This window comes from Lutjanus erythropterus, chromosome 8 (assembly GCF_056507025.1).
Source record: "Lutjanus erythropterus isolate fLutEry1 chromosome 8, fLutEry1.hap2, whole genome shotgun sequence".
Classification (NCBI taxonomy): Eukaryota; Metazoa; Chordata; class Actinopteri; order Lutjaniformes; family Lutjanidae; genus Lutjanus; species Lutjanus erythropterus.
The window spans coordinates 34,078,865-34,097,736 of record NC_139324.1 but is presented as its reverse complement, the minus strand read 5'-3'; the positions used below and the strand labels follow the sequence as shown (position 1 = coordinate 34,097,736).

General features: G+C 41.1%; 1 protein-coding gene across 2 annotated transcripts in view; it reads left to right on the top strand.

Annotated features, from left to right (window-relative positions):
- Window positions 1–411: 411 nt before the first annotated feature.
- Window positions 412–18,872, top strand: part of LOC146323120 (E3 ubiquitin-protein ligase SH3RF3-like) — a 169,651-nt gene continuing 151,190 nt past the window's right edge. For both annotated transcript variants that reach the window (XM_084725368.1, XM_084725367.1), the window contains exon 1: window positions 412–1,765. In XM_084725368.1, the coding sequence (XP_084581494.1) occupies window positions 1,337–1,765 (429 nt within the window). In that variant the 5' untranslated portion in view covers window positions 412–1,336. The remainder of the gene's footprint in view (window positions 1,766–18,872) is intronic.

The following is an 18,872-nucleotide window of genomic DNA, read 5'->3' as shown; positions in this document are numbered from 1 at the left end:
CGTCTTTGTGAGCAGGCGAGATGACAGAAAACCTCTCGGGTTTTTCAGAAAGGTGTGACACACCAGCCTGTGAAAGTGTGAGAAAGCTGACTGATCATAACTGAGCTGACTGAATGTCCTGGGGTGATCAGGTGAGAATGGGTGAAATTTGGGACAGATGACACGTCAGTAATACACTTGTATACTTCATGAAAAGAAACAGGACATTTTTAATAAGCAAAAGCTGGAATTGTAGCCTGCAAAAGTGATTTCATCCAAATATTTTCACAGATTCATATCTTGTTCGTATCCATTCAGGCTTGGGGAGCAATGGGTTACTTGTTACATCAAAAAAGGTAACTGTACTCCATTACAATTACAGAAAAAAAGATTTAATTAGATGACAGATACATTTGGTAAAAATGGGGCTGGTTTGTGTAGCTAACGTCCGTGGTTTATATAGCTAATGTTAGCGGTTGGTCTGTGAAGCTAAGGTTAGCAGTTTATGTAGCTAATGTGAGAATTGTTTAGTGTTGTAATGTGTGTGCACTGTGCATAGTGTATAGTTCTTTATTAATTATTAAAGTGCGTTTTAAAAGTGTAATCCTGCTAATAATCTCAATTTTTAATAAATGTAATCTGACTGTTTGTTTTTTTTTTTATTCCTAACTGTAATGGACTACATTACCCTTTTTGTATCCAAAAGACATAACTAATCCTGTTGATTTATTACTCCCTAAACCAATCCATAAGTAAGAGAAAAAAAATCAAGTTTCATTACTTTAATAATATAGGCTAATACTTGGATTCGTTACAGACTAAATGTTTTTAACAGGTAATTAGTAATTGTATCAGAATACATTTTAAAGTATCCCTCCATATCTATAGGATTACAGTTTGTAACTCGGGGCTATCCTGAATCTTTCAGATCGTTTGGTCACCCTACTGACTGATAATAACTGAGCTGTCTGCTGGAGCTGCCTGTCTGTCTCTACCGGCTGTAGGCTCTTTTCTCTCAGTCTGTATCAATCTGTCTGTGGTGCGTGAGCGCGCTCCGCAATTCTGATCGGCGCGCGGACGATGATGATGATGATGAGAGCGTGACCTCACTGCTTTCTGCACAGCTGCTGGAGAGAGGGGGAGACACACGGAGGGAGGACGCGAGGAACAGAAACACGTTGAGGGAGACGGAGAGAGGAACAGACCAGCAGGAGAACATCCACAACACGGGGTGACTGACTGCTCGGCGCGCAGGGACTCGCTCGTTGCCTCCCTCCCAGAATGTTCTGCGCCCCCGGTTCTTTTCTCCGGTACACGAACCCGTCGCCGCGGCGTCCCCACGGACACTGAAGCCCAGATGCTCACCCTCTCCGCCGACATGGACGAGTCTTCGTCGCTGCTGGATCTGCTGGAGTGCTCGGTGTGCCTGGAGCGCCTGGACACCACGGCCAAGGTGCTGCCGTGCCAGCACACCTTCTGCCGCCGCTGCCTGGAGAACATCGTCAGCTCCCGGAACGAGCTCCGCTGCCCGGAGTGCCGCATCCTGGTGGACTGCGGGGTGGACGACCTGCCCGCGAACATCCTCCTGGTTCGCCTCCTGGACGGTATCAAGCAGCGGCCCCAGCGAGGGAGCGGAGGAGGAGGTGGTGGAGGAGGAGTGGGAGCAGGCGGCAGGCAGTCCCTGGCCGGGGGCTCGCTGCAGGGGTACGCAGCCGGGATATCCGCTTCTCCCCCGGGCAGTGCGATCAGAGAGCTGCCCGTAGCCATCAGGAGCTCCCCTGTTAAGGTTGGTTACTTTCCCACCATCTATATGTGTCATTTTCTCTGTCCAAACACCAAACTATGTTTAGATGTTGCCAAGTTTTACGAACCCTTGCTTATTCACAAAAACAAACACTTCCTGAAATACGAATCAAACATTTTGAGAATAGTCAGGAGCTCCTTTACATTTCGTCTTACACAGACCACAACTTTATGACTGGTTCCCACTGCTGTCCAGTGTAGCAGCTGACTGACTGAAGAAGATTTTAAGGAACATTGAGCAGATGAATTCTCCCTGTTTATCTCTGATGTTTGCTGGAAATGGGGAACAGCGTGTTCAGCATCCTGTCTGCACTGATATCCAGCTGCCGAATGGTCATATAGATGCAAATCAATCGACTGTGCTCTGAATAGACTGATAGCAGCATATAGATTCATTGATAAGGAATAAACTTTGCAGTAACAGAGTCCAAGTAATGGAACTCGGAAACAGAGAATGATTCTCCAGAACAGCAGAAGTGTCACATTGATGCTGATGGCACTGATAGATTTACTGATATTGCTTGTTTTTCTGAATTTTCAACCCTCATATCATAATGAGGGTGTCTTTCCTGTGATGCCACTGAGGTATAAAATGCTCCCACGTTTTAGTAAATCCTTGCTTATTCACAAAAACAAACACTTCCTTAAACATAACTTCAACATTTTGCAAATAGTCAGGAGCTCCTTTTCAATTCGGTATGGACAGAACGCAGCTTGAGGATTGGTTCCCACTGCTGCTCAGTGTAAGAGCGGACTGGTGGTTGAAGATTTTGAGGAGCAGTTCCCCCGTTAATCTCTGATGTTTGCTGGAAATGGGGAACGGTGTGTTTAGCATTCTGCCTGCAGTTCTATGGTTATATAGATGCAAATTTATTGACTGTGCTCTGAATAGACTGATTGCAGCATAGATTAATTGATAAGGAATAAACCTGGAGTCCAAGTAATGGAACATGGAAACTGAGAAAGACAGCAGAATAATGTCACTGATATTTATTGACTGATATTGATCGTTTTGCTGAATTATCACCCGCTGTGACTCTGATATTCCCCGGTAATCATAATGAAGTCTTTCCTGTCATGCCTCTGAGGTATAAATCTTCCCATGTTTTAACACTTCCTTAAATATAACTTCAACATTTCGTCTTACACAGAACACAACTTTAAGACTGGCTGCAACTGCTGTCCAATGTAGCAGCAGACTGGATTTTGAGGACCATTGTACAGATGAATCCCCTCTGTTTATCTGTGTTTGCTGGAAATGGGGAACAGTGTGTTCAGCATCCTGTCTGCACAGATATCCAGCTGCTGTATGGTCATATAGATGCAAATTAATTGACTCTGCTCTGAATAGACTGATTGCAGCATAGATTCATTGATAAGGAATAAACAAGGAGTCTAAGTAATGAAATATGGAAACGGAGGATGTTTCTCCAGAACAGCAGAAGTGCATTACTGTGGTTCTGTCGTACTGTCGCTGATGACACTGATATTTATCGACTGATATTGCTTGTTTTGCTGAATTTTCAACCATTGTGCCCGTGATATTCCCTGGTACTGTCACTGAGGTATTAAGTGCTCTGCTTTTTAATGAATCCTTGCACAAAAACAAACACTTCAACAACTTCACTTTAACATTTTGGGAATAGTCAAGAGTCCCTTTTTCGATTAGGCAGGGACAAAACACAGGATTAACACTGGTTCCCACTGCTACCCAGTGTAGAAACAGACTGGTGGAAGATTTTAGGGAGCAGTTCCTCACTGTATGTCTCTGATGTTTGGTAGCAATGGAGAACAGTGTGTTCAACATGCTGCTGTGTGGTTATATAGATGCAAATTTATAGATTGTGCTCTGAATATTCACACAGTGAGACTGATTGCAGCATAGATTGTTTGATAAGGAATAAACTTGGAGTGATTCTTCAGAGCAGAAGTGTGTTGCTGTGGTCTTTGTTGTATTGTTACTGATGACACTGATATCTATTGATTCATGTATAACATTGTATATTGATTGTTTTGCTGAATTATCACCAGTTGTGTCTGTGATTTTCCCCAGTAATCATAATGAAACTAGATAACTAAACTAGATTATGTGAGTGAGCGACATACTGTAGACTGAGAGGTTCACCTGTCCGTGATCTCGTCGCTGCCATTGTCCTGAAGCCCAGAGGCTGCAGCAGCAGTGTGAGGTTTCATAACCCAAGAAGCTCAGTGTTAGAGGAATGGAGAACCGTGTTTAGGTGCTGTGCCATGTGCATCCAGTGCATTGTCTCATGGCTGTAATGAGAGATGTGTTTAGGAATGTGGATAATGTGGCAATTAGACAGAAAATGTGATATCTTGAGCACTGGGCTGCAAAAGATCTCTCAACTGGAACATAAAATCTTGCACACAAACATTGGAAAACTTCTGTCAGTTGTGGTGGGATAGAAATTAGAGCTGCGATCAGTAATCAGTTAGTTGTCAATTATTAAATTAATCACCAACTATTTTGATAATCAGTTAATCGGTTTCCTGTGGTTTCTTTAGTCCTCCATGACAGTAAACTGAATGTAGCTGCAATGATTAATCAATTATTAATTAACTGTTAAATTAATCACCAACTATTTTGGTAATTGTAATTTTTTTCTTCTTCTTTCTTTTTCTTCTTCTTTTTTTCTTTGATTTTAGCTTCTTCAACGTGGATATTTCCTGTTTTTTTTTACTTCTCTCTAACAGTAAACTGAATATATTTTGGTTGTTTTTCATAAAGAAACACTGGACTCGTGTCAAATTTTAAAAGTGCTTTGCAGAAGAAACAATAGACATGACCTCACCTCACTCTCAGCTTTTCTTTCTTGTTTTTCTTTAAAGAAAGACAAGATTTCCTGACTCAATACTTCATGTTGTGACTTGTTAAGACAGATATACTGTATTTGTCTAAGCTGGGCTTGTGTTGTGTTTTGCTGATGATAAACGCAGTGGGATTTCTCACAGTTGGAGGGTGGTCGCGGGCAGGTGTGTTCATGTTTGCCTTCAGCAGCTTCTTCTCTTGAGTTTCGTGATGTCCCCAAGAAGAGGGATGCAGTGAATTATCAGGCTAACAAAGGTTTTTGTCATCAGCTTTCTTTCACACCCTCATACAGAGCTCTGTACAACAAGACTTATCAGGCATCAGCCAGCCATTGATTGAAGCAGTGGAGCGCTCTGGTGTGATGAAGTGCAGCAGCAGCAGCGGGCAGTCACTCATTCATGGCGATGAACAGGAATCCAAAGCCTCAGTGACATTTCCACTAACACTTAACGCCCCATTCCAATTCACTCAATAAACTTTACCGGTCCCTAAAGGCCAGTTTTCATGCCTGGTACATGAAAAAAAGGGAACACACAAAAGAGACACGGTGCAATATAAGCTTCTAACAATGGCAGCATCTTTGGATTGAAACTGAAGAACTATGCGTAGATGAGTGCCTATCATAACTTCCTGTAGAGCCTGAGGAACATCTGAAATTAATTTAGTGTGACCAAGAGTTTAAAATCCACAGGGACTCACTTTACTTTGTCGTGAATCAGGGAAAAGCAGCCATTCCTTATGCTTTGGAAAGTAATGTGAAAGACAGAGTGCACGTATGTGATGGGCTTCACATTTTATCGGTTAATTAGGATCCGCATCAGCTAATGCCATGATGTCAGCTAGTCTACCTGGGGTCTGACACAGAAAGTCACCTGTTTACAGCAGTTATATGCCTTATATACATACTGACAAAAATACTTAACAAAGATCCATCATCCAATCATAGAGGTGGGCAATTATAGCTGGAAAATTTATCACAATAAAATGTTCATCTCAGTTGATATCCATAGTTATTGGTAATTTTGAATGACTATTTTTAATGAAGACCAGGAGAAAATAGGTTCAGTTTATTTTGAATGTAACCACTTTATTTATCAAGGCACACAGGTAATAGACTTAAGAGACTTTAGAAAACTGACCTGTCCTCTTATATTAACAATTTTCTCTCTCCATTCTGCTTCTCTTGTTGTCACCTGTCAGTGGTACATCTGAACAAGACACCTGTTAAACGCACAATATGCAAACTCTGCCGCTGGGGGTCTCCCTCACTTTAAAACAATAAAAAAGGCGTAGTTTGAAGAGGTTGTGAAGTGGCGTGTGATCACCACCATAGCTGATTAAAATCCATTTGACATGACTCAGAGATCACGTTTGATGGACGAGGTCATATTAAAGTTTTATTCGCTTAATACTTTATATTTGTATGCCGACTTCTTCCTTCATTTTCTTACGTATCTGAAAGTATCCCATGTTTTCCTGGAAGTTATAGCACCTAGCTACCAACAGCTAGCAGGAAATGCACCTGTTAACTTGAATAAATTACAGATTTCTCTGCATTTGAACATTGTTGAAAACATTCAGCATAATATAATTACACAACTCCGCAAAATATATAAAATAACTCTTGCACTGAGACATTTTAATACAGAAATGCTGCATATTATAGCTTTAAATGAGTGGCTGCTTGTGTGTCTCTTGTAGCATGCTCCAATTTCAAGGGATACGATAAGCCGTTTATGAGCCAGGGCATATTCGTTGTGTGCTTTCATGGCAGTTTGCATCTAATGCATTTAAGTGAAACTACTGAACAGTTTTCTTATTGCTATTGATGAAGTGTCTGCATATTGCAGGTATTGCTTTAATGCTCAGGCCTGTAACATGATTTGGCAGAGTTCTATTCTGTGATGCTCTATAAACTACGGTGGATTTGAGGAGATTAGTTTACAGTCTAGGTGGTAAGAGATATCCTAATCTGTCCTGTCTGGTTAGGTGATTCCGTTTGCCTCTGATACACACTGTTTCCTTTAAGACATTCCTGATGAACATCAGAAGACTGGATTGTAATTTGTTCTCCACAGGCAGCCATGAGAGATTTCTGTTCATTTGAAAAACTTGACCAAATGACGCGACAGTACTCAAGGTCTTACAAAATAAAGCTTGGATGGTTCACAGTGCTTGATGTTTCATACCCAGAGCATTTCCTGGTAACGGCAGTGCTCTTAGTCATCGCCCGTCACCCAAATGCATGCAAAAACACACACGCACACACACACACAAAATATACACACAGTGCACACTCACGTCTTAGTGGAGGCCAGTCTGTGTTTGTTTTAGGAGCCCATGGGGAGAGCACTCCACACTGGACATAGCCTTTATTGCCAGTGAACACACACACACACACACACACACACGCACACACACACACAAACACACACACACCTATAACCCATTACCCTCTGCAATCCCCTGCAGTCACTTTGCCCAAGTCTCCTCCAGGCTCTCCTGGGACTGAGGCTTGGTGATGAAAGTGTGAATTAATCTCCTCTAACAGCGGTGTGTGTGTATGTGTGAGTGGACGTGCACCCCCCTCCCTGCACACAAAGCGCAGGGGTCTTGCAAAAGGAGTTAAATGTGTCTTTGAATGACGCTCTAATGCAGTACCACACACACACGGTTTCTGAAGGAGTCACACGGGTCAAACAGAGCACTCTACATCAGGTATTAAGGGTTGTAGATGAGAATGAATGTGTTGCTATGGAAATGGAAGAAGAGGCAGACATGCTGAGTCAGCAGCAAGACCAGCTTTTTTTTTCCCATCCTGCTGTTTGTGCTCTTTGAGCTTCTGTTACCGACTTTGTGCTTTGACCAAAAAGAGTTTATCAAGGCTGATAATTTCTTTTCCTGCAGCGTCTGTGTGAAATGAACTTCTGGGAAACAGGCAATTTGCAAAGAGACAGCAAGCTAAAGTACCTGCCTAGAATAATCTCAACACAGATAATTGGCTCCAGAACGGACAAGATTTTCACTTTGACCATATTCAAATTGCTCAACTTTCAAATTTGTTGAATTAAAAAATACAAACACTGCTTTTCCTTTTCCTAAAAGTGTCCACATTTTTATCCATTTTCACTGTGTCTTGATTGCCTAGAAACTATCATTGTCTCTATCAAATAAACTTTGAAAGCGGTCCATTACTTTGACAACATTGTAACACAAATAATTGCACTAAAATGTCCTAATTAGTAGATTAATTGGGGAGACTGGGGAACTGGGTTGTAACACTTTTTGTTTCAGCACCTGTAACATGCTTAATTTTTGTGTCGGATCACTCAAATTTTCACAAAAAGTATCCTTACTAACCAAAAGTAGCAATCTTTCCAACTTTCTGCACAACAAAAATGACAAAGATAACAAGTAGTGACAGCAAAACAGCTGCATACACCAAAACTGAGGTGGTGCGAGGTCCAGAGAAATGACTAGAACAAAATGCAATGATACACAGTTGTATGCTTCTATATGCTTCTATGTTTTAGATCAGCTCTTTTCCAGTCTTTTTCAGTAGGATGTGTTTATTTTCTGTGACTGTTCTAGGAGGAAATTTGTTATAAATGTTAAAATATTATGTTAAAAGCTTTCTAAAATGCGAAAGGCTGAATAAATCCATAATGTGAATGGAATCACTGATGATTAATACCCTGCAGAAAAATACTGCTGTGAATATATGCAATTATTAGTTTACCATTTGCAATTGCATGCATATGGATGAATACATAAATAAACTAAATGCATTAATCTCTCAATTGATATTTATTATGAGACATTATATAGTTTGAAATCAAACAGTCAAACTTAATGCTTATGGCAGCTTTTGTACTTGTGGAATCCTGACACTGTTAACTTGCATTTTTCAACTGAATATTTCCATACCTATTTAGTGCTGTTTTCTGTGCCTTGCTTAGTCGCTTGTATTTTGTTCTTAAGTTTTTGCTCTTTTGCCCTGAAGCAGAAATGCTGAGCCTGTTAGCAGTTGGTGACTTTGGCAACCCCGTAACTGGTCCCTCAGTTGCAGTGTTGTACATCAGCTGTTGCAGAGATGACTCGCCACTTGTTCCCCCGACTGTTCGCGGACAGCAGTGTGTAGACACATGCAGTGTGCAAACAGAAGAGGTGTTTTAACAAAGGAACAGTGTTGTGTAAACTGAGTAATGGGATTACAATACATTTGTGTTTTTCCTGAAATAGGACAAAATTTCCAAAAGGAACCAGTCTCATTTTAGTCAGTCCATCAGTCAACCAAATGTTACCGCTTCCACACATGATGCGCCTCAGTCATTGCACATTTTGGTATTGTTTTAATATTATCAATTCTGGTTGCAATGCTTCTGATCAGCTGTTTTTTTTAATCCAGTCCTCATTGTGATTTTTGGCAGGAGGCCAGAAAATACAGAAAAATACAGAAAGCTGATAGAAAAAACCTTCATTTTCAGCAGACCTGGACTTAGGGTGCCTCTCCTGAGGTCATTTGACAGTGGTCCATTATCACCACTTCAAGGTGGACAAGAGAGTGATTGTTTGGTCCACCCCAGAGTCTGAGTTCTGCGTTTATACCAACCCAAACGAACCGCACCAAGGGGGGGAAAATGCTCAAGGGTTCAGTTCATCTAGACTAAACCAGGCTGGTGTGAACCCGCCCTTAGTCATTTGTTATGAATGTTATTTTGTGCCTGTTTTTGTATAAGATGAAATAGATTAGTGCCCTGTATGATACAGGAGAGTGAGCCTGATTTTCCTGACATTGCACTAGTAAATGATTTGATTATTATCCAGGGTTTTCCATATCTTCAGTAACATCACAACAGCTGATACCACACATCTCCTGTAGCCGTAGGGACTGTTCTTGCCTCTGCTGCCAAGGACGTTTTAGTCCTGTTTGTTTGTTACCTATCCCAGAGATGTGTCATCAGATTTCAGTTAAATTTGGGCGAATGTTAGGCTGCTGCACGCATGTCAAATTAATCGTTATAAAAGTATTTCTTAACATTATGAGATGTTGCATTTTTAAACATATTACCAATTCGTCAAATTCTGCACGAAATTTAGAAATAGAAATCTGGCACATGTATGCCGTCTATCAATCCAGTGATTCAATAAACAGATTTTAAAAACATTTTTTAATTACTGACATAACTAATTTGGAGCATTATTCAGCCTTGGTGGTGACACACACTCTGTAAGTCCTTTCTTGTTTGTGTATTTGTTTCTGTGCTTCCTAGAAAAGCACTTCAATGAGTTGCAGCTCTGTCTTTATACCATATGTCACCCTGCACATTTCCTGCCAAATCATGGTCTTGGACACATGGAGCGCATACAGAGCAAGACATTTTCAGAAACAGTTTACACCGTTAAGGTCTCATTTATCCACAGTACAGCAGGCATCAAAGCTTTTTTTTAGAATCATATATCGAGGTACATAGCCGGTACTCAGGGACCTCAAGTTTGATCTAACTGTTAATGAACTAAACCCCAAGACAGTAGAGAAACTCATCTGATGTTTATGTCAGCACTACATGCAGCCACCTAGCAATGAGTTTACTGAATCTTTTGCATTTATTAGCTTGGATTTCATTAGAAAGCTTTCATATGAAAGACAGGTGCAAAGTTTGACAGCATGCTGCAAATACCTGATGCATTAAAATTGTATGAAATCCACATAGCAACAACACTGGTGGGTGACTCTTAATGATCCATGAATATTTACTGGACTTGGCTGTTCAGCCTTGGCAGGTATATGTCCTCTTGGAGTTATTGTTCTTTGAGAGTAGGGGGCTTATGAATGCGCCAGCTCTTTTACAACTTAGTCACCCAGGCTCCTGTTTGGTATTTATAAAGCTTGTCAGTTTACCTATTCATCCATCTGTCAAGGACAGACTTTTACAAGTGTTTGGGAGGGGATTATGTTTTTGTATGAAGAGCATCTTACATTTGTGTCATTGTAATGTTCAGACACAGAAGCACCTCGCATGGCAGCCTCTGCCATTAGTGTATGAATGTGTGTGTGAATTGGTGAATGTGACGTGTAATGCAAAGCGCTTTGAGTGGACGGAAGTCTAGATAAGTGCTATATAAAAGCAAGTCCATTTACCATTTAACAAGAATCTAATATATCTCCCTGGATTATGTTCTTGTCAGATGCACACCACCATGAGGGACAGGGATGCACCTATACTGATAACAGCATCCAGTACTGTGCTCATAAAACTACTCAGATACCACGTCACGAAAAGTAGCTGCATCTAAAAGCAATATGATAAAGCATCTTAAGAGCCAACACAGCATTCAAAGTGTTTGTTAAAAGTTACGCCTCTTTGCTTGGTTGCTCAGACATTACGAGCAGGACACTCATTGTCCTCACCGTCATCCACTGATGACTGCAGCGACATGCTTTAAAGTACTGTCCAACTTAAACTGCCTGAGAAAAAAAGCTTCTGTCTGAGTCTGTCTTCGGCAGCTGTCTGTAAAATTGTTTAACGGTCCGTGTAAAACTGAAACAAGCTCACGGAGTGCACCTGTAGACCAGCAAGTCCCACCGGACGTAAACTAGTTGAATGCCTCGGCTAATTAATCCGAAGACGAAGAAGAAAACACCATTGCCACAAGTCTGTAACCTTCTGTTCCTGGTTCTTTTCCAGTCCTTCTTGCTGTGGGTAATAAGCGGACTATAGCTTCTCTTTGTATAATCTTCTTTATTATCCTGTTAGTCTTCACCAAAATGGCCTGACAGTACGGCACACCCGACTTCACTCTCTGGGGTTTACAGCAGGGTAAACATTTACAGTTACACTCTTACCTGTCCCTCCTAAACAATGTCAGGTAGGAAATAATTAGCTCTTAAGCAAGGGGGGCATGAAGTAGCAACCTAAATACTTCACATGTAAATGTGTAATTAAAATAATGGAAAAGTGCTGTAAATGATAATGAAATAATTATCATATGTAGCACTGGACACAGTAAACTGCACAGCTTAATAAGTAACACAAAATTGGCACAGTTACTTATACAAATAACCCAAAAAAGTAAACTGTATAGTAACTACGGTTACACTAGCAGCAGGAAACAGCAACAACAATTTGTGACATTTAGAAAGTGATAAGCATCTGATGAAAATAAAGCATGTTTTTAAGTCATTGTAAGAACTGGAACTCCTTAATGAGGGAGCTCTGACAATCAAAATATCACATAAAAATCAATTCATGTTAGACACACACTGTTGTGCTGATTGATGATCAAATATGTAATCAAGCAAACTGCAGCATATCCATCATATCTGAGTGTAATGCTGTGATCAGCTTCTATATTCTGCACACGAGCACAGTTTTATCATCAGATCATCATCAAAAACTGCTACAAATTGCAAAAAGCCAAAAAAGTGTTATCGTACAAATATCTGATCAACAAAAAAAAGACATCGCCTCAGCTGTGAGAAAACCTCCTGTAGTTTGCTGTTTACACTCCGCCTGTGCAGTTCCCATCAAAGCAGCATGTCCTAATGATCCAAACCCTTGATCTTCTCTCTTACCTGTATTTACCTGGGGTTTGCTGCGGTGACGCCCAAGATTACCATGGCAACGTGCCGCAGCATCGACGCCTCTTGCTTTTATCTCTGGAGTAGGACATGGCTTCTTTGCTCTGTCATTCCTCTGTGTGTGTGTGTGTGTGTGTGTGTGTGTGTGTGTGTGTGTGTGTGTGTGTGTGTGTGTGTGTGTGTGTGTGAGGATTAGGTGGGGGGTTTCCAAAAGGAAATAGTCTGTTACCAATCCCTGTAATGATCCTTTAAACCTGCGTCTTTTGTGTTATATTGTACTAAGGACACACACACACACACACACACACACACACACACACACACACACACACACACACACACACACACACCACACCAAATCTTTTAAAGGACCAGTGTGTAGGATTAAGTCACATCTAGTGGTGAGCCTGCAGATTGCAAACACACTCGTCTCTCTTCTCAAAGTCCGGACTGAGGTCTGGATGTAGACCAGACAGCAAGTCAGTCCGGTCCCAGCCCACACCTCCTGTTATGACTACAGTAGGATATGAAGTGTAACTTTTATTTTGAAATACATTTTCTAGTGATCATTAGCGACATTGAATCTACAGTGTAGCTGGAGGTCATTCACATCGATCCGGTCCCTAGATTAATGTTTTAATGAGGCTTATTTCCCTGTCGTTGTCATCACTGTCATGATGATGTTAACTGCTGGGGAGAGTGTTGTGTGTTGTTGTTGTTGCTGCTGAGTTTTCATGTATTAATTACACAGAAGAATTTGCTGTTAATTGACTTTTCTCCCACTCGCCAGTTGGGATATCAAGGGTGTCGAACTCAGTGTCATCTCAGGCAAATAAAGTGATCTACTTATTATCCTATGTCATTCAATTATTACTGGTTTTAGTAAAAACATAAAAACTAACTCTGAAAGCAGATGTCTGGAATAAATAATGGCAAGCAGACAGCTAAGTGTACAACTATTATACAATTTAAAAAAAGAAATCTAAAAAGTATTATAAGTAGAAAGTCAAAATAACAAGAAGGGTTATTATAATTTGAGTAAGCAAGATGTTTAAAATCCAAAATGTCTATTTGCTTAAGAGTGAAATAAGGGAATTTTGCTGGGCTGCTGTTTGTTAGTCTTATTAACTTCAACCACTTGGCAAGAGTGCCACTGCTGGAAACAGCTGTGTGATACTGAGAAACTATCCAGCATGCTGACATCTAGCAGCTAGATGTCTTCAGTGCACAGATAACACAATCTGAGTGCATTCTACTTTACTTTATAGACGCCATAGTTCTGTGATTAGGGCTGGGTATTGGTACTGAGTGCCTTTGAGATATTGACCGAAATAATCCAAGGAGTATCAAAACTTCTCCAGTCAAACAGTTACTCTCATGTTTTTTGCTAGGTCTTGCCTTGAGTTTGACATGTGCACTATGCTCATGAGTGTTTTGAACTTGAACGTATGTTGCTTAAAAGTTAAACAGGAGCTGATTTAATGTTATCGCCAGTCGTTCTGGATCTGTGACCGTGAATTGAAATCCGATGCGGACCTTTGAGTGTTATGTTTGAGAAGCCCTGGTGTAGACGAACCTGAAACGTGAAAGGTCGTATCGAGGGCCAGTGTTTGGTTTGTGGTGCAGCGTGACGGACTCCATGGAAGAGGACCTGCAGCCTCTGTTGATATAAAGAGCTCATTCTGAGGTAACGAAATGATTCTTATTTTCAGGTGATGATAATGAAACGTACTTACGAGTATTATATTCAATTTTGTCTATATTCTGCTGATAAATCGTCATCAATCTGACGCACGTGACCTTTAAGAACAGTAGCTCTTTGAAGAATTACTATATTGGCCAACAATCACTCCCAAAATTGTTCCTCACATACATAGAAATACAAAAGTGCACACACACTTTCTATCACCACATTTCCTGCTCTGCAGCTCCATTCATAGTTAATCTTGATACCCCTCCACCTTTACAATAACACAGTGTGAGAAAGCCTCATTTTTCTGTTTCTTCTCCCACACAAATACACACACACACACAGACTAACACACACCATTGTGCATGCACCTTCATTCACATTCATTAGTGTTATAAACTGACGATCTCTTGCAGTAAACAACAAGCTCTCAGTCATTACCTCCACATTACCCCCTCACTTCATAAATACTGAACGAAGGTATGAGACTGTACACACACACAACCACACACACACTCACACACACACTCACAAACACACACACACACACACACACACACACACACACACACACACACACACACACACAGAGCTACACAGACACACAATTCATCTACTCAAGTCTGAGAATATCTCTCTGGACACATTTATCTCTCTATGCGTGTGTGTGTGTGTGTGTGTGTGAGTGTGTGTGTGAGTGTGTGTGTGTGAGTGTGTGTGTGTGTGTGTGTGCGCGGGTGACAGAGAGAGAGAGAAGGATCTCGCTCTGCCTTCTCAACCTTTTTCAACCCAGATTGTTAAATGAACACACTGGCACACAAACGCATCTTTTCCCTCTCGGTCACTCTTTACTCATTCTTTCTCATCATCCTCTCGCTGTTTCTCTGATGTCCATGTGCAGAGAACTTAATTAATTTCAGTGTTACCACATAATGAAGCTCCTCTCCACACACACACATGCATGCGCTGCCATTTAAGGAGTAGTTAAAACTAGACGACTACGCTCTGTGCCTCCTGGGATCTCTCGGGAATTAGGCGGTTTTGTGCCTTGTGTGTGTATGTGTGTGCACAAATCGTGTATGCAAACATATAGTATGCATTCATCTTTTTCCATGCTTGTATGTTTACCAGTTATATTTGTCCCCAGTAAACACAAGGTACAATTGGATTTCGAATGGGTTGCAATGAAGCTGCCCACAGCCAGCATTCAACATTTTGTAGTTTAAACTGTTTTCATGCCAGAAATGACTGTGTCAGTGTTTCCTCCAGAATGTAACTCTTGTCCGCCAGGAAAAGCCTCTGAAAATGCGTTTATTTTTTACTCTCTTTTGAAATTCAGGGTGGTACTAAAAGCACTCTATAAACAAGTATAATTAAATCAAATTTTCAATAGATTTCGCTGGCAACTAGTGTGTTTTTATGCAGTAAACAGAAGATGACAGGACCAAACAGCCAGGCCAAAAATGATTAGCAGTAAATTTAAAGACCTGGCAATATCAGCTTGTGGTAGGGCTTGGCACCGAACTTTCATACTTTTATGGTACCAACCGAATTACTTGGATCCTATTGAGTATTGAAAAATGCCTTGTCATTCGGTACCAAAGGAGTAAATCTCATAAGTGTCAGTGAGCCTATAAGCACTCAACATTTGTAATCTAATAATGCTGCTGATTGGCTGCTAATTCAGGAAAAAAACATTTTGTTGCGCCAAGAAACAAGGATCACTGTAAGCTACTTATCTAAGTGAACTTTACTTATGCTTTTTAGCTTGCCATTGCAGCTAACCCATATCTGCTCCCCAGTGAGCCCTGATCGTCCCTGCGCGTCCTCTCCTATAACCTGGAGTTGAAGTGGAGAACATTTCTGACAGCCAACATGGTTTTGCTTATGAGCCAAAAAGTAGAAAACACAGAAGTAGATACAGTGGATGGTCGTCAGACCGAAGGTAGCAGGGTAACCACCAGGCACAGCACATCTGTGCAACAGTTTTGATCCGCCCTCCACACGGCTTCATTCTCCACCAGTAGCATTTCAAAAGCATTTCAACAACAGAGCGTTTTGCCAACCTGGCTGTATTGATTTGCTGAGTCGGCCCTCTTTCTTTGCTTTTTGTGCTTCATCCATGGATAAGTAGGATAGGTAGTTAAATAATTTCTTTTCTGTCTGTCGGCATGATTTTGAAAATTGGCTGTATTCTCTCTGGAGTTTCTGTGTCTGACTTCATGCCCATTCGATCTGCTCCTTGCTGATTGATGTGTCATCCATCAAAAATAGAGTTGGTGCGTATTTGAAGCACAGCGGAGTGGAGTGCCGCTTCTGTGAGGACTGGAACGGTGGAATCACAAGCACTGACGTGAACTGTCGTGATCAGCTCCAGCGGACGTGGCGCAGCCATAATGCGACTCGGCCCTGCCTGGTGGAATCAAGCCATGAGAGGTCTCACTCTGCCCCTGTTTCCCAGTGCTACAAATGTCACTGTTACGGCCTTCCTCCTCCTCTTCTTCTTCTTTGGATTAAGAAGACTACTATATATATCATTAATGCTCCTTTTGAGATATATTTTTTATATAGTACAATACTGTACAGATATTCCAGTAGTCTCCTCATTTTAGCCGTTATCTAGGATGAGTAAAGTGCACAAAGTAAAAACAGTTTCTCCAGCTGCTCCCAGGTCTTTGAACAGCTTCGTCTTTTGAAGTGGGTAATTGTACCATAATGTGTAATAAAATTTTTCTTTTTGTAAAAATGGAGTTTATAAAATTGGTATTGAAAATTGCTCAGGAGTCAGTATCAAAGTCAAGGTATTGGTATGGTACCAGTATCAAACATTTCTGAATGATGCCCAGCCCTGAGCGTGTGGCAAAGCTGTAAATGACAGAATCTGGATCAGTGCAGTGCGACTCAACAGGTTTGGTTATGGTGCTGATGAAGATCCAGGAACGCCAAAATGAGCGAGCCTCCTCCTCTTTGGTATAAGAAGATCAATCTATGTCAAAATCGCACAGTCTTTTGAGTAGCTAGTATGTCTCTAGCTTCCACTTTCTTTACATAACAGTGTTGCACTCACTACTTGTATCCATGTTGGCCTGAATCTGAGAGATGTCATCTCACATTAGTGTCATCCTCGACGCTTCCATCATCCTGCTCATACATACAGATATGGAGATGGAAGAAGCTGGGTCAGATGATGGATTGATGGATGAAGGCAGGGTGGCGGTCGAGGGCAGCTTATAGCTCGGGTGACGGTGTGTGTGTGTGTGTGTGTGTGTGTGTGTGTGTTGTTTAGTTTGGTGGGGGGGTGTTGGTGCATAATGGGTGTTAAAGCCTAAACAAGCTTTGGAGCTTGCCTGCCATTCCCACGGGTGTATGGGTGGAATCCCATCAATCCCACCCCCCCCCCGCTGCCGCACAAATACACACACATACACACACACACACACAAACACATTAGGTTAAGGGTTAACCCCCTCACTGCTGGTGCTATTGTTACTATGGAGATGAGGGTGAGATGTCACTGGCCACTGGTCAAACCATTTCAGACAGACGGACGGACGGAGGAATGGTGGCATATTTTAAGATTTAAATTAAAACATGGCACTGTGAACAGGGCAACATGTGGATATGTCAAGCACATCACATTTTAGACATTTAAAGTTGCAGAAAAAATAAAATTCATATGTGAAGAAATCCTACAGGTAATTAGTCATATGTAATTGAAATTATCTGCTGTTTACAGTGATTCTATTTTTAATTCTTTATATTTCCTCTGTTGAAAGTGTTACATTTTTTTAAAATACTCCCTCTTGCTTATATTTTATATTTGATTTGTATATTTTTTTTATTGACGCTTCTTTATATTTTTGCTGTTCACTTTGTTGCTGCAACACTTCAAATCTCCCCACTGAGGGACTAATACAGGAATATCTTAGCTTATCTTAATTACCAAGAGGAAGTTTTATTTATTTTTCTGCAATGATGGTGTCCCCTGTTGCTACTTACCATGAATTGCTGGTACTGACTGACCACATCTGTTCTGGTAATTTGATTGGGCACTAAAAAATATGTTGCAATATCACTTAAATTTCAACAGCCGCACAGGCAGTTAACCATCTTGGGCTGACGCTGTTAGCCACTGCATGTTGTGATTTAAATCACTGGGTAATGTAAGGTGTGTTGAGGTTAGAGGAATTCTTGTTGCTGTGAATTTTGACAGTCTGGTCATTTGCCATCCCCACAGCTAGACCAATGAAATATAGATAGCTAATGCTGGCTAGTCCCTTGGGAGTGTGTGGCATGAATGCATTAAATACAGGATACAAGATGGAGCTTATTCAGTCCAATAGGAATTGGTCCTATGGTGCATATGGCAAAAAAAAGTTTTCTAGCTTCCTGGCTTGCTGTTGTAGGATGCAGCTCACTGAACAAGCGCAGTAGTGTTTCTCCTGCTGGCCCCGTCCACAAGTTCCTGCTCAGTTCACAGACTTTACATTGTGATGGCATGGATTATCATATATTTTTAAATAATTTTTCTTGCCTCTAGGAAAGTTTTATTAATACAAAAAGGATTTAAAATTCATATTAGAGTCATAATTAACCTTGTTTGCAGTTTGAGGTCCTTTGAACAGTTTCTTGTATAATGGTGTTCCTGAGAAAGTGCTTTTTGGGCCAAAGGGGAGTTTTTCTCTGCACTACTGCACATGGCCACTGGGCTAAATTGTAAGCAAGGCCAAGAAGCAACGCTGTAGCCTCTGTTTAAAACATCCATGGTGTGTGGGGAGCTTGACAGTGACATAGCGGGTGCTGCAGTAGCATGAACCAAAAGTAGCATCTGGTGGGAGTCAGTACTAATGTTAGCAGCTAGGCTAACTAGCATCCACTTTACAAGTGGAATACAAACAGCACAATAGGTTTTAAAAGGAGGCAAAAATGTCTTGCTCATTCTGTAGTGCACTACAGAAACTGCATTAGAATGAGCCACCCTTTAGGGC